We start from the raw sequence: 24,531 nt of genomic DNA, 5'->3' as shown, positions 1-24,531 counted from the left end.
AGAAATGGCCTGGTCATTAAGGGGGTAAAACCTTCCGGCACTGAAGAGGTTAACCTCTGAGTTATTTTGAAGGGACAGCAAATTTACACTTATACAAGCTGTACTTGCATTGTAGCAAAGTGTCATTTCTTCAGTATTGTCAAATGAAGATATAAAATATGTACAAAAATGTGAGGGGTGTATTCACTTCTGTGAGATAATGTGTGTGTGTGTGTGTATATATATGTATGTGTGTGTGTGTGTGTATGTATATATAATATTAGTGTGGTTCAACCAGGTAGATGTAGATGTTTACCCCTCAGTCTATGCCAGTGTTGAGCAGCTTTGTAGGAGGGGTTCTCCCTCTTCTGGATTTTCTGCATTTTTTTTGCCTTGTTGCTGTGTTGATCACCCTCACTCATGTTCAGTGATTTTGCACTTACAAAGTGGTCATGAATATCAATATGTCCTGTAATGTAAGTTTAAGAAAGTTTGGTTCACCTGTAATATCCTTTTCTTGTTGTACTTCAGCGGACACAAAGCTCCCTCCCCTCTTGTTTGTTTTCCCCATTGCTTGCTAGAAAGCTAAGGTTTTGTGGCGTTGGGTTATGTTTGTGTGGGGATTCTGGCATTTTTTTGGGCCCGGTGTCCATTCAGCTCAAGGTGGAAGCACAACCCAAGTAGTCATGGATATGAAGTCCTCTGTGTCCTGTGCTGTACACCAAGAAAATAATGTTATAGGTAGTCCAAACATTCTAATTTTAGAACCTGATCTTCTTGCAGTTCTTGACCTTTTTAAATAAACCTTTTAATTGAGGTAGAAGGCATTTTGTTGAATTGCATTTTTTTATTTATTTCAATCATATTTTCTGCAGAGTACAAACATGGCTTATGGAAATGTAACTGAAGACACAGTATATACCTGCACTGGGCATCCCTTGAGATCGGATATAGCCAACATTCTTGACTGGATGCTCAATAAGGACTTCACCGCCGCCTATAATAGTATCCTCTATGCAGTTTGTAATACAACTCTTGGGGGGCAATAGATTTAAAAAAGTTGGGTCCTCTATGTATATGTATATGTATAACACGTGGGAGCTGATTTAAAAAAAAAAAAAAAAAAAAGCAAGAAAAAATGAATTTTATGTTTATGGTGGAATGGATAGCAGTTGCAACCAATTTAGTTTTACCTTTTTATTTAATGGAAAAATGCAAGGGATCAGCACTCCAGGGATAATAATAAAAGGTGCAAATAATGGTGATGTGAAAACCAAATACTATAAGTTGAATAAGAAGCAATAAAAAGTTACGTAAAGTCCTAGAAGTCCAACTTGGGCAGACTGATCCCTGGAGCAAGAAGCAGACAAGGGGAAAAAGCTTCTCTAAGTGTACACTTTACCTCCCTGGCGGTAATCCCGAGTAGCTTGGAGTTAATTTTCAGTACCAAAAGCAGTAACCCTGAGCCACACTCTGGGTTACACTGTAGTATCCCTGTAGGGACATTTAACTTGTTCCTATGTTCCCCTGATGTCCTCCCGCTGTGTCCTCTGGCTGATGCCAGCATCCGGGTTCCCTTCCCTGCGAGCGCCGGCAACGCAGGGGGGACGGGAAATTCAAAACAGTAAACATGACATTGTAATCTGTTAGGATTAAATTACTGTATCAAACCATTTCACCTCAGTTATGTCCCTAGTTCTTTGTCCAGTGCTAGAGATGGGAAGGCCTGGAAAAAAAAAACGGAATAATTCTGAAAAAATGTTTTGTTTTTTTTCCCCCCTGAAGGCTTTTTTTTTTTTTTTTCCAAAAAATTGGAAAAATTGAAAAGAGAAGAAAAATTGTGGAATATTTTATTTTAACATGATGAATAAAATATTTTAAGACAGGGTGTTCAAATATTTTCCAAATCAATTCTAAAAAAAATGTATATCAGATTATTCTAATTTCTGTGCACTGAGTGAGGACAAGCAAGTCCTAGGTAACAAACTGAACCCTCCAATGCAAGAACAGTATGCATTTATTTATTTAGGAGGTGCTGTGCTGCTATTGTAACAAGAAAGGGGTTTCAGTTTTGCTTTTGCATGTTAGTGGGTGTGTTTTGGATATTCTGTCCTATTCACTAGGCCTGAAAAGCATTGGAAGAAAATACACAGCAACAAAAAGGACCTGAAAGTATATACCTTAAAAAAGGTAAGAGTTTACATTTATCTGATTCTGAATCCAGAAATCTGAATCATTTAGCTACATTAGTTTCTTTATAAACTTGTGTAAATAATTTAATTACCAGTTATCTGGTTCTTCCCCCAGTGACCCCCACACACAACCATAGATTAGTGTCTTCTTGCAAAGTAGTCATTTTTTCTGGTTTTTATTTCCTACTCCCCTCAGAAAAATGGTGAGACCAACATCTAGCATATGGAGGCATTTTCACATTAAAAGTTCTTCTGAAAAGAAAAAAATATTGTCAGATGAAATATGCATTTCCAAATGCTACCAAGATGACAAAACACATTCTTGTATGTAACAAGTGTCCTGTAGATATTAAAAAATCTTTCATGGATCGAAGTGAAGAAGACCACAATGATGACAATGCACATAGTTTTTCTCAACGTTCTCGTTCAAGAAGTCCTCTTTCTACTCCATCTCTAACGCCAGCAGCAACACAGTGTTGTCCCATCAGCAGCATCTTCAAGTAAACAGATACTGAAGACAGCTGCATCCAAAAATGATTCACTAACTTCATTTATAGACAAGATGACACCTGAAGATCAGGTAAAAATTGATCAAGCTCTTGCAAGAGCAATATATTCTTCTGGAACGTTGTTTTCAATAACTGAAAATGCATTCTGGCAGGAAGCTTTGAAATTAAGGCCATCATACCAATTGCCCAGCAGACATTCTTTAGTCAAGCCTCTTATGGAGTCAGATTATGAACGTGTAATGGAATCGGTGCAAGGAAAAATTTATGAAGCACTGTGTCTTGCACTAACAGATGGATGGACAAATGTGAGAGGAGAAGGAAGTATACATTTTTTGTTATTACAACACCTCCAGCCAGTGTTTTACCAAAGCATTGAAACAGGAGAGAACAGACATACTGCAGAGTATATTCGCTGTAAGATCTGATATCCTACAGAAAATTGGAAGTGTTAAAGTATTTGCTTTGCTTACTGACAATGCCAGCAATATGAAAGCAGCATGGTAAATCATAATGGAGAAGTATCCACATATTACTGCAATAGAATGCGCAGCCCATGGGCCAAACTTGCTTTTTAATGATATGAAGTTGGATGGTCTATAGATGAGCAAAATAAGTTATTAAAACATGTAAAAGGTACTCATAGCTGCAGTTTTCAAGACGAAGCAAGTCGAAAAAATGCAAAGAATAGCATAGTTACACTGAAGCTCTGTAGTAAAACTCGGTGGGCTGGAGTGGTGATCTCCTTTGAAAGTTTACTAAAAAACAAGCTCTTCAAGAAACAGTAATAGTTTAAGATCTTAAAGTACCCAGGAGTGTAAGAAACACTGTTCTTGATCAGGATGTCTTCTGGGTTCAGCTGCAAAATTCCCTGAAGATTCTGAAGCCAATTGCTGCACAATCACTGCATCTGAATCAGGTAGTGCACTTTTGTCAGAAATTCCTCATCTAATGAAAAAGATAAAAACTGTTTTTGAAAATCTCAGTATATCTCCGCTTACAACTATAGAAGAAAGATTTTATTAAAAAAATGGAAGGATTTTGTTGTCGTCCAATTCATGCTGCTGCAAATCTGTTGGATCCAAGATTCAAAGGTGCAAACATAAGTGATGATGACACTGCTACTGGATTTGACTGGATCACAAAACAAGCATCCCATTTAGGACTTGATTTTGGGAAGGTACTTTAAAATGTTGCAGAATATAGAACATCTTCAGGGATTTGGTCCAGGAATGCAATCTGGGACTCTGCCAAACATTCCTCCTGCAACATGGTGGCAAGGTCTTTGCACAACACAGCCTCTGATTCGTATTGCTTCTTGCCTTCTCCAGATACCCCCATCTTCTGCAGCATGTGAGAAAATCTGGTCTATGTTTGGAAACACTCACAGTAAGTCAAGAAATACAGACATGTGAAAGGATAGAGAAGCTTGTTTTGATCCGAGCAAACCTTCAGTTTTAGAAGTTCCTAATTGTGATGACGGACAAAAAAGAGTAGCTGTAGAAGCTGAGACGGATACTGACAATTTCAGCTCAGAAAATGATTCTGATTAAATGTCCATTGACACTTAGTCCCACTCTCTTCTTAACACGTCCCCCATCTTCAATTCTTTTTATGAGAATGGGGTTTTTATTTTTATTCAATACTGCGGAGAGGAAATATGAAAAGTTGTTACTTTTGGTTTTGAAAATTGTTTTGTGGAGGCTTTTTTGGCTTTTCCACATAAACTAGTAAGCAGTTCAGGAGATTCTTGCTCCCTTTGTTACAAATATTATAAAAAAGTTTGTGATTGTTTGGCTATACTATATTTTAATATGCTAGTTGTGATAATTTTATGCCAAATTGTCCATAGTCATATTTTATGTTCCTAAAGTAACAATGACCTTAAATCTTAAAAAGACAAAGTGCTAATGTAGCATTTTTTCAATTTTTCCAAAAATGTCAGTGTTTTCCCTAAAAAAAAAAACTGAAAAAACACGGGTTTTTTTCTGAGCTTCAAAATTTCTGGAAATTTTACATCTGTATGTACCAATACCGTTTTTTTTTTTTTTTTTTTTTTTTATAGAGCCGATGGTCGGCTTTTTATGTAATAACTGATGCGGCTAAGCAACTGCTCGATTGTTATCACAAGCAGCGGGAGGGATGTTTACATCCCTTGTGACAGCAATAAGTGATCCAAAAAACAAAACAAAAGGACAGTATAAAAAGTAAGATAAAGGCAATTAAGTTTAAAGCAAAAAAATGTCCTGGTCATGATGGGGGGTATATCTTTCGAAAGTAAAGTTGTTAACTGAGGTCACTAGGAGCGTCTGCAATTTTATGATGGTTGATGTGGTTCCCGTTTTTTATAGATGAGCGCACACTCTCATTTTCTGTCTGTATCTGTAATCCCTTGCTCAGAAAAAAAAATATGTTCCTTTAAAAGTGAAATTTTCAGATATTATGGAATTAAAGACATTAAAAGGCCTTGCTCTTCATGACATCTTGACAGAAATTCACCTATATGTTCATCGAGGTAATACCAAAACCACTATTCTGCTGACTGATCTTTGTTGGTGTGTTCACTAAATTTGTAAGAATGATGATCCAAAATACTTCATTTAAACATCAACACTTTTTTATATGTAGTTAAGTTACACTCCAGTCAAAACTTAAATTACATTTTTATTGAGATGGTTAAGGTGTTTCTTTCACTGTTTACTATTACACCCCACTCTCATGTCAGGGGAAAAAAACAAAATTGGGGAAAAAGCGCTATACCAGGGCAAAGTTTCGACATCATTCCATAATTTGATATAAACTTGTAATTAAACAGACCACGGCTTAACAGAGGCAGAAGGTAGCCACAAGGAGCATTGCCAGCAGAGATGAAATACCCGGTCATGAGGGCTGCGTGAGTGACTGGGTGACTCCAAGAAATTCCAGGAAAACCAGCTGGTCTGTGTGGTGGAAGATGAACACAGCCAAACACCAAAGGGAAAGATGTCTTAGATCATTCCGATGGTAATGCGGTTCAGTTTGTGGAGGCCTCTCTGTGGCGACGTGGCTGCCCTGGAATCCCAAGGCATATGGAAAAGGCCAAGGCGCTCAGGACTGACGACTGCTCAGCGGCGAGAACTGCTTCCGCCGCTGGGAGATGTCACAAGGCTGGCGGAAGTGGATGCTCGGGGCTGCAGGTGAAAGGCGGCACTGTGATGGGCTGAGCCTAACTGTAGTCTATGGAAGAAGGGAATAAAGCCAGCTGCACAAACGACTACATGCTTTGGGGCATAGCCCCTTCAGGTCAAACAGTGCCAACTGGCAAAACTAAGGCAATATTTTAAATTGGAAAGGAGGGGGAGGGCCAAACGGAGGGAAGGAGGGGCCAGGGGACCATGTCACTCTTGCTCGACCATCCCTAAAGGATAAAACCACATTTAAAAGGTATACAGACTCTCCTGTACAATGAAGCCTGTATACTGTGTCTATGATCTAAAAATGAAATCTTTAACATTGATAATTAACATAAGTATTACTGGTTGAATGGACAAAAAGAAATCTACCAAAAATACAAACACAAAAGGAAAAAAAATAATGCTGTAAACAAGGAAAAAGATTATGTAATGAATGGAAAAATTGAAAGGATTGCATTGTTACATTAAGGGTTTTAAACAATAAAACATTTTCCTGATTAAAAAAAGTTTTCACAGCGCCTATCGGCGCTCACATGACTCCTGGCTCTCCTTTCATCGTCTGCCCTGAAACGTTGTTTGTGCAGCTGGCTTTATTCCCAAGTTTGGTCCTTCTTCCACTGGCTACAGTTAAGCCCCATACACACACGCAGATCGTCGTCATACAAATGTTCGTCTTTTCTCCCCGGGATGTCGGTGTCTGTTGAAAAGTGCAAAGACAGCACAAGGACAGCACAAGAATTTTGTCCGCAGACTTCAGCTGACTGCAGAAGTGATGTCATGTAATGGTTAACTTTCCCTGTGTTTTTTATTTTCTGAGCATGCCCAGTCTTGCAAATCTGCGGTCTGTCGGCTGATTTCTGTACTGACAGGCGAACAATTGTCCGTTCTGGTGTCCGCAGACAAAAATTTTCATGTTTGCAAGAAAGACTCTTGTCCGCGGATTGTGTGCAGACAGCTGTCGGAGGCACCATACTAACACGCGTACAATCGGCAGATCTTTCGTCCGCCGACGTTTGTATGACGACGATCTGCGTGTGTGTATGGGGCTTTAGACTCAGTCCAGTGCTCCATCCCAGCGCCGCCTTGCACCTGCGGCCTCGTGATGTCTCCGGGCGACAAAAGCGGCTCCCGCCATGGAGCAGCCGTCAGTCCCCAGCGTCTCGGCCATCTCCACCTCCCTTGGGGTTCCCAGGTGGTCGCATCACTACAGACAGGCCTCCACAAATGGAACTGCATTACCATCGGATTGATCCAAGATCTCTTTCCCTTTGGTGTTTGGCTGTGTTCATCTTCCACCACACAGACCAGCTGGTTTTCCTGGAATTTCTTGGAGTCACCCAGTCACTTATGCAGCCTCATGAGCAGGTATTTCATCTCTGTTGGCAACGCTCCTTGTGGCTACCTTCTGCCACAGTTAAGCCGTGGTCTGTTTAATAAATATGGAATGATGTCGTAACTCTGCCCTGGTATAGTGCTTTTACTACTGATTTCACTGAAGTGAAGGACAGAATCCTTGCTGTTTAAAAGTGTTAGATGTTCCCCACAGACACCAGTTAAATTCAGGCATAGGGAGGGGTTATAGTATAGACTTCAGGAATTTTATGCACCCAGTCCAAGTGAGGGCTGTGTAAACTGGCAGTATTGGACTACAGCTTATAGAGACTGTCACCTTGCCATTAACCACTTAAGCCCCGGAGGATTTGGCTGCTAAAAGACCAGGGGGGTTTTTGCGATTTTTTTTTTTTTTTTTTTTTACTGCGTAACTTTAACGGACAATTGCACGGTCGTGCGACGCTGTACCTAAACAAATTTGATGTCCTTTTTTTCCCACAAACAGAGCTTTCTTTTGGTGGTATTTGATCACCTGTGCGATTTTTTTTTTTTTTTTTTTTTTTTTTTTTTTTTTTTTTTTTTTTGATCATGCGCTATAAACAAAGAGTCAATTTTGCAAAAATAACAATATTTTTCACATTTGTTTATGAAATTCCCCAAAAAAAAAATGTAAAAATCAAAATTTAACATTTTCGGCCAATTTGTTTTATGCTACATGTTTGGTAAAAAAAATCGCAAAAAGCGTATTTTGATTGATTTGCGCAAAAGTTATCGCGTTTACTAACAAAGGGAAAGATTTTTGTCATTTTTGGTGTTTTTTTTTTTTTTTTAACGCGTAATGGCAGGGATCTTTTTTTGGCGGTACTGCGACATTGCGGCGGACAGATCGGACCCTTGACTGACATTTTTGACACTTTTGGGGTTACCAGTGACATTACTGCAGTAATCAGTGCTATACATATGCACTGTTACTGCAAAAATGACACTGGCAGGGAAGGGGTTAACTGTATTTGAGAGGGAGGGGTTAAGTGTGTCCTAGGGGCATGTTTCTAACTGTAAAGGGACATGGCTATTGGTGTAAAAACAGAGATCAATGGTTCTACATAGTAGAACCGTCTGATCTTCATTTTTACACCAAGGAGAATGACAGGCGGCTTGTTTACATAAGCCGTCCGCCTTTCTCCCTTCACCGGAGCGATCGTGAGTGACCGGCGCACGATCGGGTCCGCCGGTCACACGCACTGACTTGTCAGTGAACGAGACGGGTCGTGCGCGCGCCTCGGCCGGCGCGTGCCCGCCCGCAATTGGCTCACAAGTCAGTGACAGGCGAGTGACGTACCCCTACGTCACTCTGCCTGGCCGGGGCTGACCGCCGCAGTATATAGTCGTGCGGCGGTCGGCAACCGGTTAATGAACAAGTGACAGGGTTTGTTTAAAGGACCCCCCAAATGCACCTTCCTTCACTTGTTCAAAGCAGTTGCTTTTAAAAGGTAACCTGTCATTAAAGAGTTACAGTAGTATATATACATGATCCTGAACTTATGCCTGCCGGGGGCGCTTGTGCTGCTGGTTGGCTGCTTAATCACCGCAGAAGCCGATCTGCGGGTGCCAGGCACTCAATGCCCTCCCGCACCTGCTGATTATCGGTAAACCACACACAACTGAGGATGTAAATATCGATCGACCGATATTGTTTTTTTACCGCCGATTCCGATATTTTGGTCATCGGATATAGGTATCGGCCGATAATGGGCGATATTTTCGGACATTAAACTTTTTTTTTTTTTTTTAATGTCTATAGGTACTCTTTTGGAGGGACCCCAAACATCTCCTCTGCACTTAAAAGCATTCAAAACGCCAAGTTTGGATGTTTTGAATGCTGTAAGTTTTTTTTTTTTTTTTTTAATTCGGCGCCGCCAATACGCGGAAGTGATGTCATGTCATGACACCACTTCCAGATACTCAGCGGCACCTAATTCAAAGAAATGGAGACCCGGTCAAAGGTAGGTGAAGGTAGGATTCCCGGGTCTCCCGGTGGGACAGGAGACCCGGGCGAGCCGCGGGAGGGGGGGAGACGTCCCCTCCCGCTCCTTGGAATGACAGCCGTGCGGCTTCTCAGCCGCATCGGTTGTCATTACAAGACAGCCGACCATCGGCTATGGACACCGGTACCGGGGTGATGCCTCTAGCTGCAGTCATCACTCCGGTACAGCACTTTCCCGAAATATCGGTAAATCAAAAGGCTGATTCCGATATATCGGTGTTGCCGATAATCGGTCGATCACTAGATGTAAACAAGGCAGATCTCTGTTCTGACGGGGAAGGAATGTATTCTGTGTTCCTGCAAAGCAAGGACTAGAATCCATCTCTTCCCCCTTGTAAAAGCAGCGCACATAGTACACAAAAACACTTCCTATCCACAGTTAACCCTTCGATTGCCCCTGATGACCCCTTCCCAGTCAGTGTCCGTACAGTGAAAGTGCATTTTTTTTAGTACTGATCACTGTATGCGTCACTGGTTCCCACACAGTGTCAGTTGTCCGATAGTCCGCCGCAATATCTCAGTCCCACTATAAATCGCTGATTGCCACCATTACTAGTATAAAACAGTAAAAACAAATTCCGTAAATATATCCCATAGTTTGTAGACGCTGTAATGTCCGTGTTTACCAAAAACTTAGCAGAATACTGGCCTAAATTTTTTTTTTTTTTTTTTTTTTTTTTTTTTTATTATATCAGAAATTTTTTTTTTTTTTTTTTTATAGCGCAAAAAATAAACAGTGGTGATCAAATACCACCAAAAGCCCACAAATTTTATTTGGGTACAACATTGCATGATCGTGCAATTGTAAGTTAAAATAACGCAATGCGGTAATGCAAACAATAGGGAGTAAATGGGGGGTAAAATCTTCCCGAGGTCAAGTGGTTAAGGTGCATGACTTCTGTACAGAAGATCACAACCAGGCAACATCCCATTTTTAGGAGACCAGCAGTGGGGGGTGCTCTTTAACTTGAAAAATGAGAACTGAAAAGTAAATGTCTACTTTGAAGTCTCACAGGAGTTTCTTTAGGTCTGAGGAATTGTGGCTGTACATACTGTATGTGTAGATGTATGATTTAATATATACTGTTTGTATATGTGGGTTTGTATTGTCTTTTCGTTATATGCCTATGTGAGTTTTAAAGATCTGTGTTTTTTATTATGCATATATGCTTATAATTATGTAATACTGTGTGTGTATGATGAAGCTGCTTGGTGTTTTGTTGGTCTATTTAACATTGGATTTGCCAAGGTGAGTTGTTTGTTCTCCCTGGAGTCAAATGAATGACGTCTATATATTTCTCTTGGGCCTACATGTTGTAAAAAGCATACCAGGTATCCTTGTGCTGTGCTGGAGAGGGGGAATGCACATTGGGACTAGGTCCTAGGTCAAGTGCCATCTGTTTTGGATATTCCTCTCTCCCCCAGAATGGTTCCCACAGCAACTGTACAGACGGCTACCTTTTTATAGGTGTGGATATTGTATGTGAGCTCTAACTGCATTGATCACAAAGTCTTAGTAGTAGTGGGTAAATCGTATGCTTCTGTTTGTGGGTTTTATTTATTTATTTTTTTGCCATATGCTATCTCACAAGAATACAATAATAAAATCTTAAGTCCCCGTTCACACTAAGGCGATCTGTGAGGCGACCTGGTCGCCTCACAGGTCGCCTCCCATAGGGAAGCTGCGGACCCGTTCTAATAGGAGCGACACAAGTCGCTCCGACTTAGAAAAAGGGTCCGGAGCTTCTTTGGGGCGACCAGGAGGCGACCGTCATAGACTTCAATGTTATGAAGTCCGTGGTGGCTGCTCCGAGGTCGCGGCCGCGCTGCTCGCACCGCGACCTCGGAGGTCGCGGTGCGAAGTAGCGTCGCTTGTATGTGAACGGGGCCTTAGGCTCCGTTCACATGTAGGCGTTTTGGGGAGTTTTTCTGCTCTAGGATCAGCTCTCAAAACGCCCAACAAGACAAATCCTATTCATTTCAATGGCCCCTGTTCACATCTGAGCGCTTTGACGCTGTGAGCAAAACGCCCAACGCTCAAAAAAGTACATGAGCTTCTTTTTGGGCAGATTACAGGCGTTTTCCATTGGTCTCTAGTCAATCTAAAAACGCCTGCACAAAAATCGCGGTAAAAAAAAAACGCGTGAAAACGCTACGCTCAGGTGTGAATGCAGCCTAAGGGCCAGTAACATATACATTTGGGGAGTACATTTTGAAATGTTAGAAAATAGCTCTTGCTGATTGGTTTTTGCATCTCATGTCATACAGTGGTTCTATGCCATAGTGTTTGGTGCTCAATTTACAGAGCTTTTATCTGGAATCATTTTGAGCTTACCTGCACTATGTGAACTTTGAGGTCTCCAGTTGAGATTTATCAAGACCTGACTGCTTACTGTCCGGGGAAGAACCTTCCTTCAGCTTGCAGGGGTGCAATATGCTACTCTTCCTCTCGCCATTACATTGTTCCTGAATCGGAGATGGAACCCTAAACCCTGTTGAGAATAAAATGAAAGAAAGGGATGGGGACTGTTGTGAAAGCTGCAGGGGATTTTTCATCCTCTGCATTTTAGAAGCTATGGCTTCTTGAAAGCTGCTCTCCACTGTGAACACGCTGAACTAGTCTTTGCCTAGCAGAACCTGATTCTCCCCAGCCTAGAACAAGCCCCTATGGGCATGAGGCTAGCAAAACTAAACAAAAGTCTATTTTTTAATCAGGCTGAGATATTCATAGACCCTGGGTTATATCTATGCACAAATTGAAATTGCATTCTATATGGATTGACCTAGTCCCAAACAGATATTCACTCCTAAGCTTTTTGCTGAAATTTATCCTATGGAAAATTTTTAAGAAGAAATGGTCTTTTTGGGTTTTAATAGTAGACTCTACAATTTCAGTTCCCAATAAACATCTTGCAGTTCCTGTTGAGGATGATCTTTCTTTAAGGTTTCTGTTAGGCATTTTGAAGCCCTCTTAATGGCCTTGTTTGCGCCTGCAGGTCCAGCCCTGCAGCCAGCCATCGCTGCCCTGTCTTATTTGCCTGAATATTCCTAACACTATAAAACAAATGAATAGGGAAGGTTAACCTGTATTTGAGGATCATGTTCTCTTAGAACAATTGCAGCTGATCCCCTTAGCCTTTTTGTTTTGCATGAATGCGCTATAGAATTTAACATAAAACCTATCCCATAAATAAAAAAATAAATAAAATATCTTTATAAATTTTGGCCAAAATGTATTCTGCTACATGTTTTTGGTTTAAAAAAACCCCATAAGTGTATATTGATTGGTTTGCATGAAAGTTATAGCGTCTACAAACTATGGAATATATATTTATTTATATATATATATATATATATATATATATAATATAATCTCCATAATGGCAGTGATCAGCGACTTTTAGTCTGACACTTTCTGGGAATTAACGGCCACTGACATCACCAGTGCCAATAATGTGCACTGTCACTGTACTAAGGACACTGGGAGGGAAGGGTTAACATCTAGGGGGATCAAGAGGGTAAATATGTACCCAACAAGTTTGTGTGTACGGTGTGGTGTTTTTACTGGAGATCTAGTTGTTTTCATTCCCTGCTTAGCAGGGAATGAAAAAAAGATTCCTGTCCCTGAACTCAGCTGTGTACTGTTTACACTTACAGAGCTGTGCCGGTGGTCGATCATTGACCAGGGCTCGGTGATTGGTATGTGATAAAGCACAGGCAGGTGCGTGCACGCCCCCTACCCAGAAATGTAGAATCACGTGTGTATATATCTGTAATTGTGCACAGCTGGCCTGCACTGTCACAGTAAATGTACAGAGCACAGTCGGCAAATAGTAAATTTGGCAGGTGGGTAGTATCCTCTGTGCACATCACAGGATTTTTTGCCTAAAAGTTTGGTCTGCTAAACCTTTTTGTAAGAGGCTTTTATTTTCCTAATCGTCTTTTTGAGGACAACCACCTCTGAGAGACCTTGGCTCCTCCCTTCACAGGAAACACCTTGCTTCAAGATTTAAGCCCTTCATGCCCCACTGGACCCTCAGTTTTGGTGTTTCCTCCGGTGGGGAGACATCTCTGGGAACCTGGGCTGATCAGACAGGGAGGTTCAAGCCGGTTTTCACTGTGGGGAGAAGCTGAGAGGAATCAGTGCATAGGTCCGCCAGATCCTCAAGCCCTAGCCAACTCAGCAAGAAGGGCTTTGTGGCTTAAAGCTTGGCAGAGGGACAGTGCGTCCAAGGTTAAGCTATGCAGGATTCCACTCCCGGAGGTCCCTTTGTTTGGTCCTGGTCTGGAAAATGTTTTAAATTGGACGGCCGATAGGAAAGTCCTTTTCCGTCAGGCATAAAACAGGGGAGAGCAAGCAAAGAATAAGTCTTCACCCACAAGAAAATTCTGGGCCCTGAAGGCCGATGGGCAAAAGGGGTCTTGGGGTCAAGTGGGGGATAATTTTCTGCCCCCCTAAACAGCCCCGAAAGACCCGACCGCCTACTGCCTTCCTCCCACAGTGGGTAGCGGTCTCCTCTAATCGATTATTTTTGGGGATCGTAAGGAGGGGTTACTGTCTGGAATTTGCAAATCCCCATGCTCAGGCTAATCTTGAACATGAAGCCTCTAAATGCCTCGGTAATTTTACAGAAGGTTCTCTATGGAAGCATTCTTCTCAGTAAGGGCTCTTCTCCCCCCAAACTGCTTCATGGCACCCACAAACCTGAGACGCTTATCTGCACATTCCCATCATGGAGAGCTGTCGGAGGTTTCTCAGGCTGGCGGCAGAACCAGGGAAGGCACGTTCCTCCTTTGGTTGTTACCAAGGTCATGGTGTTGCTACTCGGGGGCATTTAAATAATTGCCCATCTGGACGACCTGCCTCAAGAAAAGATGGACAAAGCAACGCGGTTACTGCAGGTGGTAGACCTTCCCCCGTCTGTACCTAATTACCAGCGGTTCTGAGAAAATTTCATACTGAGGATACGTCTTATTGCACCACATTTGCCCAGGAGGCCGTGGTTCTCGATCCTGAAGGATCTGGCGTGGAACCTTCCTGGTGTCTGCCAATCCAGGAGGACCTTCTTTCTCAAGGTCTGATCTGTGGTCCCCAGGTGGAGCGGTGGAATCTTGCTGCGTGGCTTCAGAGGAAGTATTGCTAAAAAGGCAAGGGCTTCTCATATCAGTTGGTGGCGACTCGAAGTAGCAGGAAAGAGTAAGCACGCTCCATCTATTTGGAGATGTTTCAACAGCTGGTGTGCAGAGGGCTCTTTTTAATCAGGGCCCCCTTTCTACAAATATCTTTGGACCGGTCATTTTTTTAGACGGTTACAACCTTTTTGCCTAAGGTGGCCTCTAAGTTTGAGGCCTAAATCCTGAAGCTAAGGCGGTGTTTCCTGTGAAGGGAGGAGCCAGGGTCTCTCAGCGGTGGCTGTCCTGAAAGACTCCTGGAAAAGACGTCACCTGTAAGTGTAATTTTTATGTATGCTGGTGAATGCCTAATATAGGAAATTGTTGATAAATTCATTAAGCAATTCAATGGGGAAGGGTGCTCTCTGAAATCGTAGATCTCTCACGCCCAGAGAAACTACCTCTGCTCAGCGAAAGGGGTATCATCCTCAAAACTCAGGCCTTTTACCTTCCTTTTGTTGCAAGCCTTGAACGCCTAAGTCCACGAAGCCAACCCAGAAGCTTTCCCGACAATGAAGGCACACCCCTGCCCCTTGAAATGGGAGGACATGTATTGGCATTTGCGGTAGTTGGGATCCAAGTCGCCTAGGACCTCTAGGTCCAATCTGTCATTTCAAAGTGGTACAAAATAGAATTTTGGACCACTTATGCTGCCCCCTACAGGAGTAGGACACTAGGCAGGAAAAATCTTTACCACGCCTATGGGGCAGTTTCTGCAGGCATACACCCATTCACTCCTCTATAGGATTCAGTTTGTTTATGCCAAGTTTAGGAGTAGGACCTAGTTCCCGGCTGGGATTTCAGTTTTAGCTTGTTTTATTTAAATTTTTTAGCTAGTTATGTCCTTGAGAGAACTGCAATCAACAGTCGGACTGGGTTTCGGACTGGATATTCTAGATCCTTAAGGTCTCCTTGTCCGGCCAGCGAGTATTTGCAGGTTATAGCCCAGCGTTAGGCCTCGCCACGACAGAGCCCCAATGAACGGGGGCTGACCCGTGAGTTAAACACCTCGCCAGGACGCACACTAACTGGTTCGGCCTGAGTCGCAGCGTGCCCCTTGGCCATCAGCACTCCCACCGCGAGTGGAGAGGTAGTCTGTCCGGAGTGGTGCCCACCTGATGGTCGTTGGTATGGTGAGCAGTGTCCCCCCCCCCCCCCCCCATAGCTCTGGGGTCTCAGGGCGTACGTGGGCTCCTCCCCGGGAAGGTCGGACCCTCCGGTACCACCCACCCCTCCTGGCCTCACTGTATGTACTAGGCACCCCCCAGGGCTCCCCCCCCCCAACCATAGAGGTCCCTACCGCAGTCAGTGTCGGGGGGACGCGCCAACGCCACTATGCGGTTCCACTGGGGGTTTAATCCTGGTGGACCCCCCGATGCCACTAGATCATTGGACATCTCCTGGTCCTGGAGAGACCGCATGGCGTGTCGAGGGGCCGCCATTTTCCTGTGGAATCGCTCGGCTCCATTTTTTTCAGAAATTCCCATTGAAATGCATGGGCGGCCATGTTTTTGTGGTTTCCTCATAGGAATGCATTGGTTGGCCATTTTTTCGGAGTCTGCGAACGCTAGACAGCAGGGAGCAGCTAGTCCTTTACTCTAGTGATGACCCAGGTACTTCCTCTTCCTGTGAAGATCGTTTTTCTTTTTTTTTTTTTCACAGCAGATCGATCCTATTCTCCATATCGGATGCTCCATATCAGATGGTGGTATGTGTATTGGGGTCCCTGTAGGTCTCTCTCACCCTGCTATCTGCAGTGATAGTGGCTGGGACTTTTAGTACCGCTGGTGCAGCGGTGTGGGTCCGTTTTTTTTTTTTTTTTGGGGGGGGGGGGGTTTTGCAGTTTTCCTAAAGTGACACTGCGCTATTTCAGGGTTCATATGGGGTCCCAGCAACAAGTTTCGCCTACAGATCCCCTCCTTGTGGTTGCGCGGACCTCCGGGTCGCAACCCCTGCCTGTCTTAACGGCAGGTTTGGAAAACCTGGTGTCAAAGTGGATTTGGTTTTAAAAAAATAAAAATACCACTGGTAAAATGTGCCATATGCCCTCCCATGCCTCTCCTGTATCCTCAGATTTTGAGGTAGATGTGGCCACTGCAGACTCGGGTTACCCTGAGGGTTCCACATCATCGCACTCGGATGGCGAGGACGACGTATCCTCGTCTGCAGCCTCGTGGAAAAACGGGCTGGTGGAGGCACTTGGTGTCAGTGCGGGAAACTCTAAAAATGGCGGATGATTCTGCAGCGTCAGGGACGCAAATGTCTCTTGGCACTCGCAAATCCCAGAAGTCTGTATTTATGTGACAAAATTCTCTGACCAATGGAGGCGCCTCTAACAGATGTTAATGGTGCCGAAGCGTTTTAAGAGGTGCTATCCATTCTCGGACCCTGAATCCACAAAATGGACCGTTCCACCGAAGGTGGTTCATCCGGGCTCCAGACTGTACAAATCCACTGTGGTCCCGGTGGAGGAATCTCCAGTCTTTAAAGGCTCTGTGGATAGCAGGATTGAGTCTCTGTCCCTCCACTTGCATGTCATAGCGGGCTCAATACTTAAACCGATCTTCATGATTATTCTGGTGTCCCAGACCATAACAGAATGGGTAAAGTTACTAAAAAGTGACCTGGAAACAGAACAGCTCCCTCCAGGCCTGGCAGAGCAAATGAACCAAATAGTCCAAGCCCTACTATTTATATGTGATGCGTCGCTAGATGCAGCCCCTCTTGTAGCCAGAGTATCTGCAGTAGGGGTAGCCATTAGACGCATGCTGTGGCTAAAAAGCTGGTTTGCAGATCGGGCTTCAAAAAAAGGCTCTATCAGAGCTCCCCTTTACGGTGGACTGCTTGTTTGGATCCTCTTTGGATGAACTGATCAAGGGGCATACAGGTGGAAAGAGTACTCCTCTTCCTCAATGCAAGGACAAGTCACCACGTAGAAGACGGGGGCCTTATTTTACAGCCCACAGGTGGCCCTTTCGGGCTTCGAACCAAAGTCATTTAGGTCTTCTGGGGGTTCCAAGAAGACATGATCGGGTAAGCCGAGAGCAGGCCCCCCCCCCCCAGATTTGCAGACAAATCCCCGTCTGCATGAAGGGACGCCCTCACCCGTATTTGGGGGGGGCGCGTCTTAGTTTTTTTTTTTCGAAACCATGGACCTCCTTGATTCAGGACAAATGGGTCCACGAACTGATCGGATCGGGTTACAAGATTGAATTCAAGTCCTGACCGTCGGACAGATTTTACCCGTCCAATTTTCACCCATCTCTAGATCGGTAGCGGGACCTACAAGGGACGGTACAGGACCTGCTGTTACAAGGGGGGATTGTACCCGTTCCCTCCCGGGAACGCTGTCAAGGGTTTTATTCAGACTTGTTTACTGTTCCCAGAAAAGAGGGAAAAGTGCGTCCAATTCTGGACCTCAAGGCTCTGAATCGCTTTGTATGGGTTCAGAGGTTTCAAATGGAGTCCATTTGCATGGTAGTGGCGTCCTTACACCAAAGGGACTTTTTGGTCTCTATCAACATCAAGGATGCATATCTGCACATCCCGATTTACGCTTGTTATCAGCATTTCATTCGATTCGCTGTAGGAGAGGAGCATTATCAATTTGTGGCGTTACCCTTTGTTCTCGCCTCCGCCCCCAGGGTCTTCACACAAGTGTTGGCTCTGGTATTGGCTTTACTGCGACAGCGGGGGATTGCGGTCCAAGGGTACTTGGATGATCTTCTCCTAAGAGCGGATTCTCACTCATTTGGTTGGACTATCAATTTCAAAAGTCTGCTCTGGTCCCAACCTCCAAGTTGGTTTATCTGGGCCTGACTCTGGACTCGGCTTCGGCGAGGGTGTTACGGAAAAGTTGCAGAGGGCAATTTGTTTGCTGTTATCCAGCAACCTGTCCTCTGCGGACTTGCATGTGAGCCCTAGGTCTGATGGTGTCTCCTTCGAGGCGGTTTTGTTTGCTCAGTTCGGATTCAATCAGACAATGCCGTGGCTTATGTCAATCAAGGGGGCACCAAGAGTGTCTTGGTGGCCGAGATCCTGAAATGGGCAGAAATGTTTGTTACAGCCCTCTCTGCCGCGCGTATCCCAGGAGTGGAGAACTGGCAGGCGGATTACCTGAGTCAGGTGTTGGATCAGGGGTCCCTACACCCGAAAGGTTTTTCACCTGTTGTGTGTCTGGTGGGGGACACTTGACGTCGACTTGTTAGCCTCTCGACTCAACAAGAAGGTACAGAGGTTTGTAGCCAGATCTCGGGATCCTCTGGCCGACGCCACAGACGCACTGGTGGCTCCTTGTGCTCAGTATCAGCTGATCTATGCGTTCCCTCCGCTGAAACTCCTGCCGAGGCTTCTGTGCAGAATAGAGGTGGAAGGGATTCCAGTCATTTTGGTGGCCCTAGACTGGCCTCACCAGACTTGGAATGCAGATCTGGTAAGGTTGGTTGCCGATGTTCCTGGAGACAGCAGATCTTCCCTGAGAGGAAGTCTCCAAGGGCCGATCTTCCATCCTGCTTTACAGTTGCTGGCTTTCTCTGCGTAGCTGTTGAAAGCCAGGTATTGAAGGATATAGGGGTCTTTCTGACTCAGTGATTCCTACACTGTTGAAGGCTAGAAAATCTACCTGCAGGAAGATCTATCATTGTATTTAAAAATCATACATCTCATGGTGTGAATCGCTGCAGGTGCATCCACGCTCCTTTTTGGTGGCAAGGTATTTGGCTTTTCTACAGAGGGGTTGAGCAGCGGTTGGCCTTGGATACCATTAAAGGCCAAGTGTCGGCTTTAGCTGTGTTTTTCCAACGCCCTTTAGCTACGCATGCATTGATTCACACTTTTATTCAAGGGGATATATATCCTTTAAAAAAGTCAGGTGTGATGAAACACGTCAGGACCATGCCATTTACTGCATAATTTCATTCCCATACCTATGTACTGTTACCATCGGATGTTTGTAAGTGCATTTCCTTTTTTTTTAATAAACTGTTTAGTAGCGGATTTACACTGTCTGTGTTATTTGGCTTATCCCTGCATGTGAATGGTTGATTGGAAGATCCAGCCATATATAGGAACATCCATGGACGCAGCCTATATCAGGGTGACCTATGATATACAACGTGAGCCTTTATGACCCAATTGCTATACGGTACTTTGGGTCTACAACTTCTGCTGAGCGAAAATTGATTCTTTATCCCGAAGGGGTGGGGACCTATCTGCCTCCTTGATCACTTACATCACCTTGGATTGTCAATTTCACTTCTTCACTTAGGACTCACCCTTATTTATTTTGTTCATTTTTCATGGACTGACTATACACTTTCCAGCGCTGTACTATATATTTTTTTTTCACATGATTTCCAACAACTTTGTCAGTTGATTGTGCTAGCAGCTTTATTTTAGTTGTTTATATTAGCGCGGTTTAATTTTCTCATTCCACTTCAAAATAATAAAATTGACAGGTTCTGACCCTAACTGTGGCCAGAGATGCACTTTATTTTGTAGAAAGTCGCTGGATCCAAACAGTATGGATGTGCTAAATTATCAGTTTTTAACTTGTTTCTAATCTAGGTATATTTAACCTTTTTTTTTTTTTTTTTCTCATCCATACAGTGGATTTTCCACCATCTATTCGCATGCATTTGTTGACGAAGATGGCAGATATAGAGTAAGTTTTATATTTAAGGCGTATCTAAACCCAAGAACAAAAATTGATAGTATTGCAGCTTACTGATCTTTGGTAGCAATCCTGGAATTTCCTAAATCGCTTCCCATCCCAGAGTGACAATTGTACTGTGCACCTGTCACCATAAGACTGGGAGTGTTTGGACTACATAATGCCTCCCTCTGTTCTCCATGACAGGAAGTTTTTTTGTTGTCCACTAAAATAGCAGTGAATAATGCTATCTGATAACTTCCTGTACTCTCTGCCTCTGGACTGTTATCAGCTAAGATGATTTATGTGTGGAAAGCCACTATTTGTTTGCACTTGTCAAACGGTTAAAGCTTTCAGTTGTATATTTTACCAACCAAAAGGGAGCAAATAAGAGAAATGCATTGTTTGCCTTTTAAATACTCTTTAATTATTTTGTTCCTGAATTGGCATAGTTCTTTTTAGGTTAAAGCTGGTAATGTAATCCATAGTCTGCATTCTTCAGGGCATATCCTTTAAATGGTAGGACTCAATCAGTTGTTGATGAATTAGCGATACTATGTTTTTGACTTGAGAGAGGCCACTCTTGATGCAGAATGGTGTGGTTAACTTGGTTGTGCCCACAATCTATCCTATCTAAGCAGTACTTTCAAGTAAGGGCAAAATACCAGGTTTGCTTTAAGAAATGTCCATTTAAGTCTTAGTGGTCCTTTGAAAATGCCATACATCGGTTTTCCTGGAGGTCCTATTAGAAAAATCAGTTCTTGTTTGTTTTATGGTATCTACTGGTAAAAATACATTTGGATATGGTATTAAAACAATGCTGCAATAACCTTTTTATTTTTTTTTTATAGATACAGACTGGCTTCTGGGACCAGTGAGAAGATACAGCTCAGCTCCTTAATAGCTGCATTCCAAGTCACTCGAGACTTGATTGTAGCTGAAGCTTCGAGTGGGAAGTAGCAACTTGATGTGGTCAAGGTTACTCGAGCACAGAGCAAGCTGTGTATACATAGTGGAGCAAAACTGTGTATTTAAAGAACATCAGAGACTTCGTTTTGGAGATACCAAAACAGTTATTTTCACACAGACGCGTGACAGTTATGTTTGCAAAGAACAGAAAAGGTTACTTATATTGTAATGCTTTTTCAATATGTAGTGACTTAAGTAACTTACTTTGCTTTCTGTCATGCCTAGTACATGGACTTGCATTTTCTCTAAAATGTACAAGATTTATATTGTTACTGCTGAAAGGAATACAAAAAAAAAAATACCTTCCCCCCCCCCCCCCCCCCTAAATCTTTTTGAGTATTATTACATTTCAGTGTAATCTGTATGTTCATTGCATCCTGCTTTGCCTGTAAAATATACAAGGTCGAGGTTGAAAGGAATATGGAGGAATTTGCAGCAACTGATCACACTTTATTTCTCAGCAACACTGCTCAATAAAAACAGTGGTCTTTACATACAGCTTTTAAAGTCTTCTAATTGGAGAACCAGAATCAAGAGCATCTGTGGAGTCCTATGAAGGGAAAAGCAAGTTTGTGATTTATTGCCTTTGCTTTATGCTCTCTGTGGGTCTTTTAAGAAATGTGACCTCTTAAATTCAGTGCGTAATGTGTGATCTGTACATAGGAATGCATCCAAGCTAACGAAGGTTTAGGAGCAAAGCTTTCCTTCACAAATCCTAGTTGCATATCAGAGCACTTTGCCTTTGAAGCTGCACAGTAAATCTAACCAACTCTTTGTATCTCTGGAGGGAGATTCCTATAGTACAAGTGCCCCTTTTATGGTTGTGCTATAGCTATTTGTCCACTACTGCCATTATGAAATGGGAAAGTGGCCACACATTTCATTTCAATTGATAATGAAGATCTGCCTTCATACTACGCAGGATTTATTATAGTTAAATACCTAGGATATATATTTTTTTCTTTTCCTCTTCCCCATTCTGTAGGGTCTAGAAAAGAGCATCGAAAATAGTGAACTGCACATTTATGCTATGTGAAATGAGACATGTAACAAATATAACATATTATTCCTAATTTTGCCTTTAAAAGTAAAAATACACTTTGTTTTGGGTGATCTGGACCACAGAGTCTGCCAGGGTTTAGTTGAGGTCTAAGTACCAAGTCGGTCTGGACCAGTTTGGTGAGAGAATTGCAGAGCAGGTGAATAATGATTGTTTTAAAAAGAAAGGTGTAGATTAGGATGAAATGATCCCACCGAGTTACCAGGGCAGTCTAAATGTCAGGTAAGTGCATGGCAGCTCTGCCATGATATTCTCCAACTGAATCCTTGTGCGATAATCGTGCAATCTGAATGTTCAGCGTTGGCGGGATTACTGAATCACTCTGAGCTCTACCTTTATCAGTAGATGAGCTTCCTTTTATGACCAAGTGCCTAGTACCAAAAGAGTATCCAGAACTCTGCTTTAGCTGGCATTAGTGAACGACTGATATCGGTTTTTCATTGCCGATACCGATATGTTGGCCACTGCATATCGGTATCGGCCGATATAATGAACATTTAAGGTTTTGCAAAATAAACACAATTTTTGACACAAATCTGTTACTTGAACATGTTAATGTTTGTGTATTAACATTTTTAACACTGCAGTCAGTGCAAATTAAACTGCTAGAAAAAAGCTAGACAACAACAAACAGCTAGACAGTGGATTGGAGGAGTCACTAGTACTGCTGCAGTAGTGCACTCACCGCAATGATTTTAAATCACTACTGCAGTGATGCAGTCAGTGCAAATTAAACTGCTAGACAACAAACAGCTAGACAGTGGATTGGAGGGGTTCAGTGGACTACTGCTGCAGTAGTGCACTAACTGCAGTCAGTGCAAAGCTGCGAGAAAAAAAGCCAGTGTCCATTCACCTAAAGGTAGCGTATAACCCAGATAGTCATTATTACCTGCTCTGTGTCCTGTGATGAACTCCAAGAAAAGGATTTTACAGGTTTGATTGAAATTGAGACCAGTTTGAATGGAAGCCTGCAGAACACTGATTGCAAGTCATGAGTCAAGCGAGTTGCGGCATTAAATGGTAATATACTGGGAATGTGAACATCATTAGACCGCAAGAGATCACCAGCCCCATTCATCACAGAGGGAACCCGGAACAGAGAAAGGAGAATCCCAGAAAGGGAACCCATACAGGCTCAAGAATGTTGGCCTTCTGGTAAGAGACTTACCCACTTCCTTTTGGAGGTGTGGTAAGATACTTTGCATATCTCCCTCTTTCACACGAGGATTCTACTCTGGATGTGGCTGTCTTTACGCCCTATATATATATATATATATATATATATATATTTCCTGCTGGTAAGAAGTAAACCTGCACAGGTGGTGGGACATCAGGCAATTAGATCTGTCTTCTGGCTGTCACCTGAAGCACTTTTCTGATTTATTCACGTGAACCATTTGGAAATTCACGGACATTTGTCATTCTATTTGTGTTGGACTTTTAGATATCTTCACCTGGAATTTTTGCACCATTGTTAATTTATATGCTTTGTGGTATTCTAGTTTCAGGCACCTTGCACACTTGTTTATATGTTTGTTTTTGCTGATTATTAATTCTTTGGGTTTTTAATTCAGCTCATAGTGTGTATTTCATATTTGAGAGTAAATATCTCATCATTTAGCGCACCAGACAACACTTTTTCACTTTACTGTTCCAATATTTGGATCTTTGGTTACAGCTCACATACACCATTCAGTGCACCCTTCACACATTTTCATAAAGCTCTCTGGTTTGACAGACCATCATTTACCACAAGTTTGAGGGTGTATGCCATGCAACTGAGGTCTGACACTTCAGCAAGTCTCATTCCTTTCACCATCATCGCTCCGCTGTCTGGAAGCACAAGCATCACTCGGTCTTTGGTGATTTCCCATTCTTCTAGCATGCCTAGAAATCTTTCTCCAATGTACTCCCCAGTGTGGGATCCTTGCATCACTTGTGTATTCAACACCAAATGCCTTCTTGTCCAGCCGCTGTCAATGAAGTGGCATGTAAGACTCATTATTGCTTCGGTTTGTCCTGACCAGCAGTCAGTCGTAAATGAGTTGCCAGCATTCTCTGGTTTCAGCATAGCCTTTACTTTCTAAACGACCTTTTGGTGAATCTTTTCCAGCATTTCGGTTTGATAAAACTTGTCACTCTTCAGTGTGTACCTTGGCTCAAGTATGGACATCAACCGCTTAAATCCAGAGTCAGACACTATTGTAAATGGCTGATTATCAGTGACCATCCTCTCTGAAATTACTCTGTCCAGCAGTTAGGATCTTCCATCCGATTTTTAGCCACCTGTTTTTTTTCTGAAACATGTCGGTTATTGTTGCCTGGGAGAGTGATGTTTCACCTTGTGATTCATTTTGTTTTTTTTCTGTGCTGCATGATACAATTTAACATGATGAACTCTTAGATGGGCCCAAAGATTTGACGTAGTTTTGGTTTTTGCAGTAATTGATCCCA

General features: G+C 42.9%; 1 protein-coding gene across 1 annotated transcript in view; it reads left to right on the top strand.

Annotated features, from left to right (window-relative positions):
* Positions 1–21,041, top strand: part of RFC5 (replication factor C subunit 5) — a 60,474-nt gene extending 39,433 nt beyond the window's left edge. The window contains exons 8-11 of the mRNA XM_082243350.1: positions 855–984; positions 5,115–5,192; positions 20,006–20,060; positions 20,900–21,041. Coding sequence (XP_082099476.1) covers positions 855–984; positions 5,115–5,192; positions 20,006–20,060; positions 20,900–21,008 — 372 coding nt within the window. The 3' untranslated portion in view covers positions 21,009–21,041. The remainder of the gene's footprint in view (positions 1–854; positions 985–5,114; positions 5,193–20,005; positions 20,061–20,899) is intronic.
* The last annotated feature ends 3,490 nt before the right edge of the window (positions 21,042–24,531 follow it).

This window comes from Pelophylax lessonae, assembly GCF_965119305.1.
Source record: "Pelophylax lessonae genome assembly, chromosome: 1".
Taxonomy (NCBI): domain Eukaryota; kingdom Metazoa; phylum Chordata; class Amphibia; order Anura; family Ranidae; genus Pelophylax; species Pelophylax lessonae.
The sequence above is the reverse complement of the archived record's forward strand: the minus strand, read 5'-3'. Positions and strand labels throughout refer to the sequence as shown.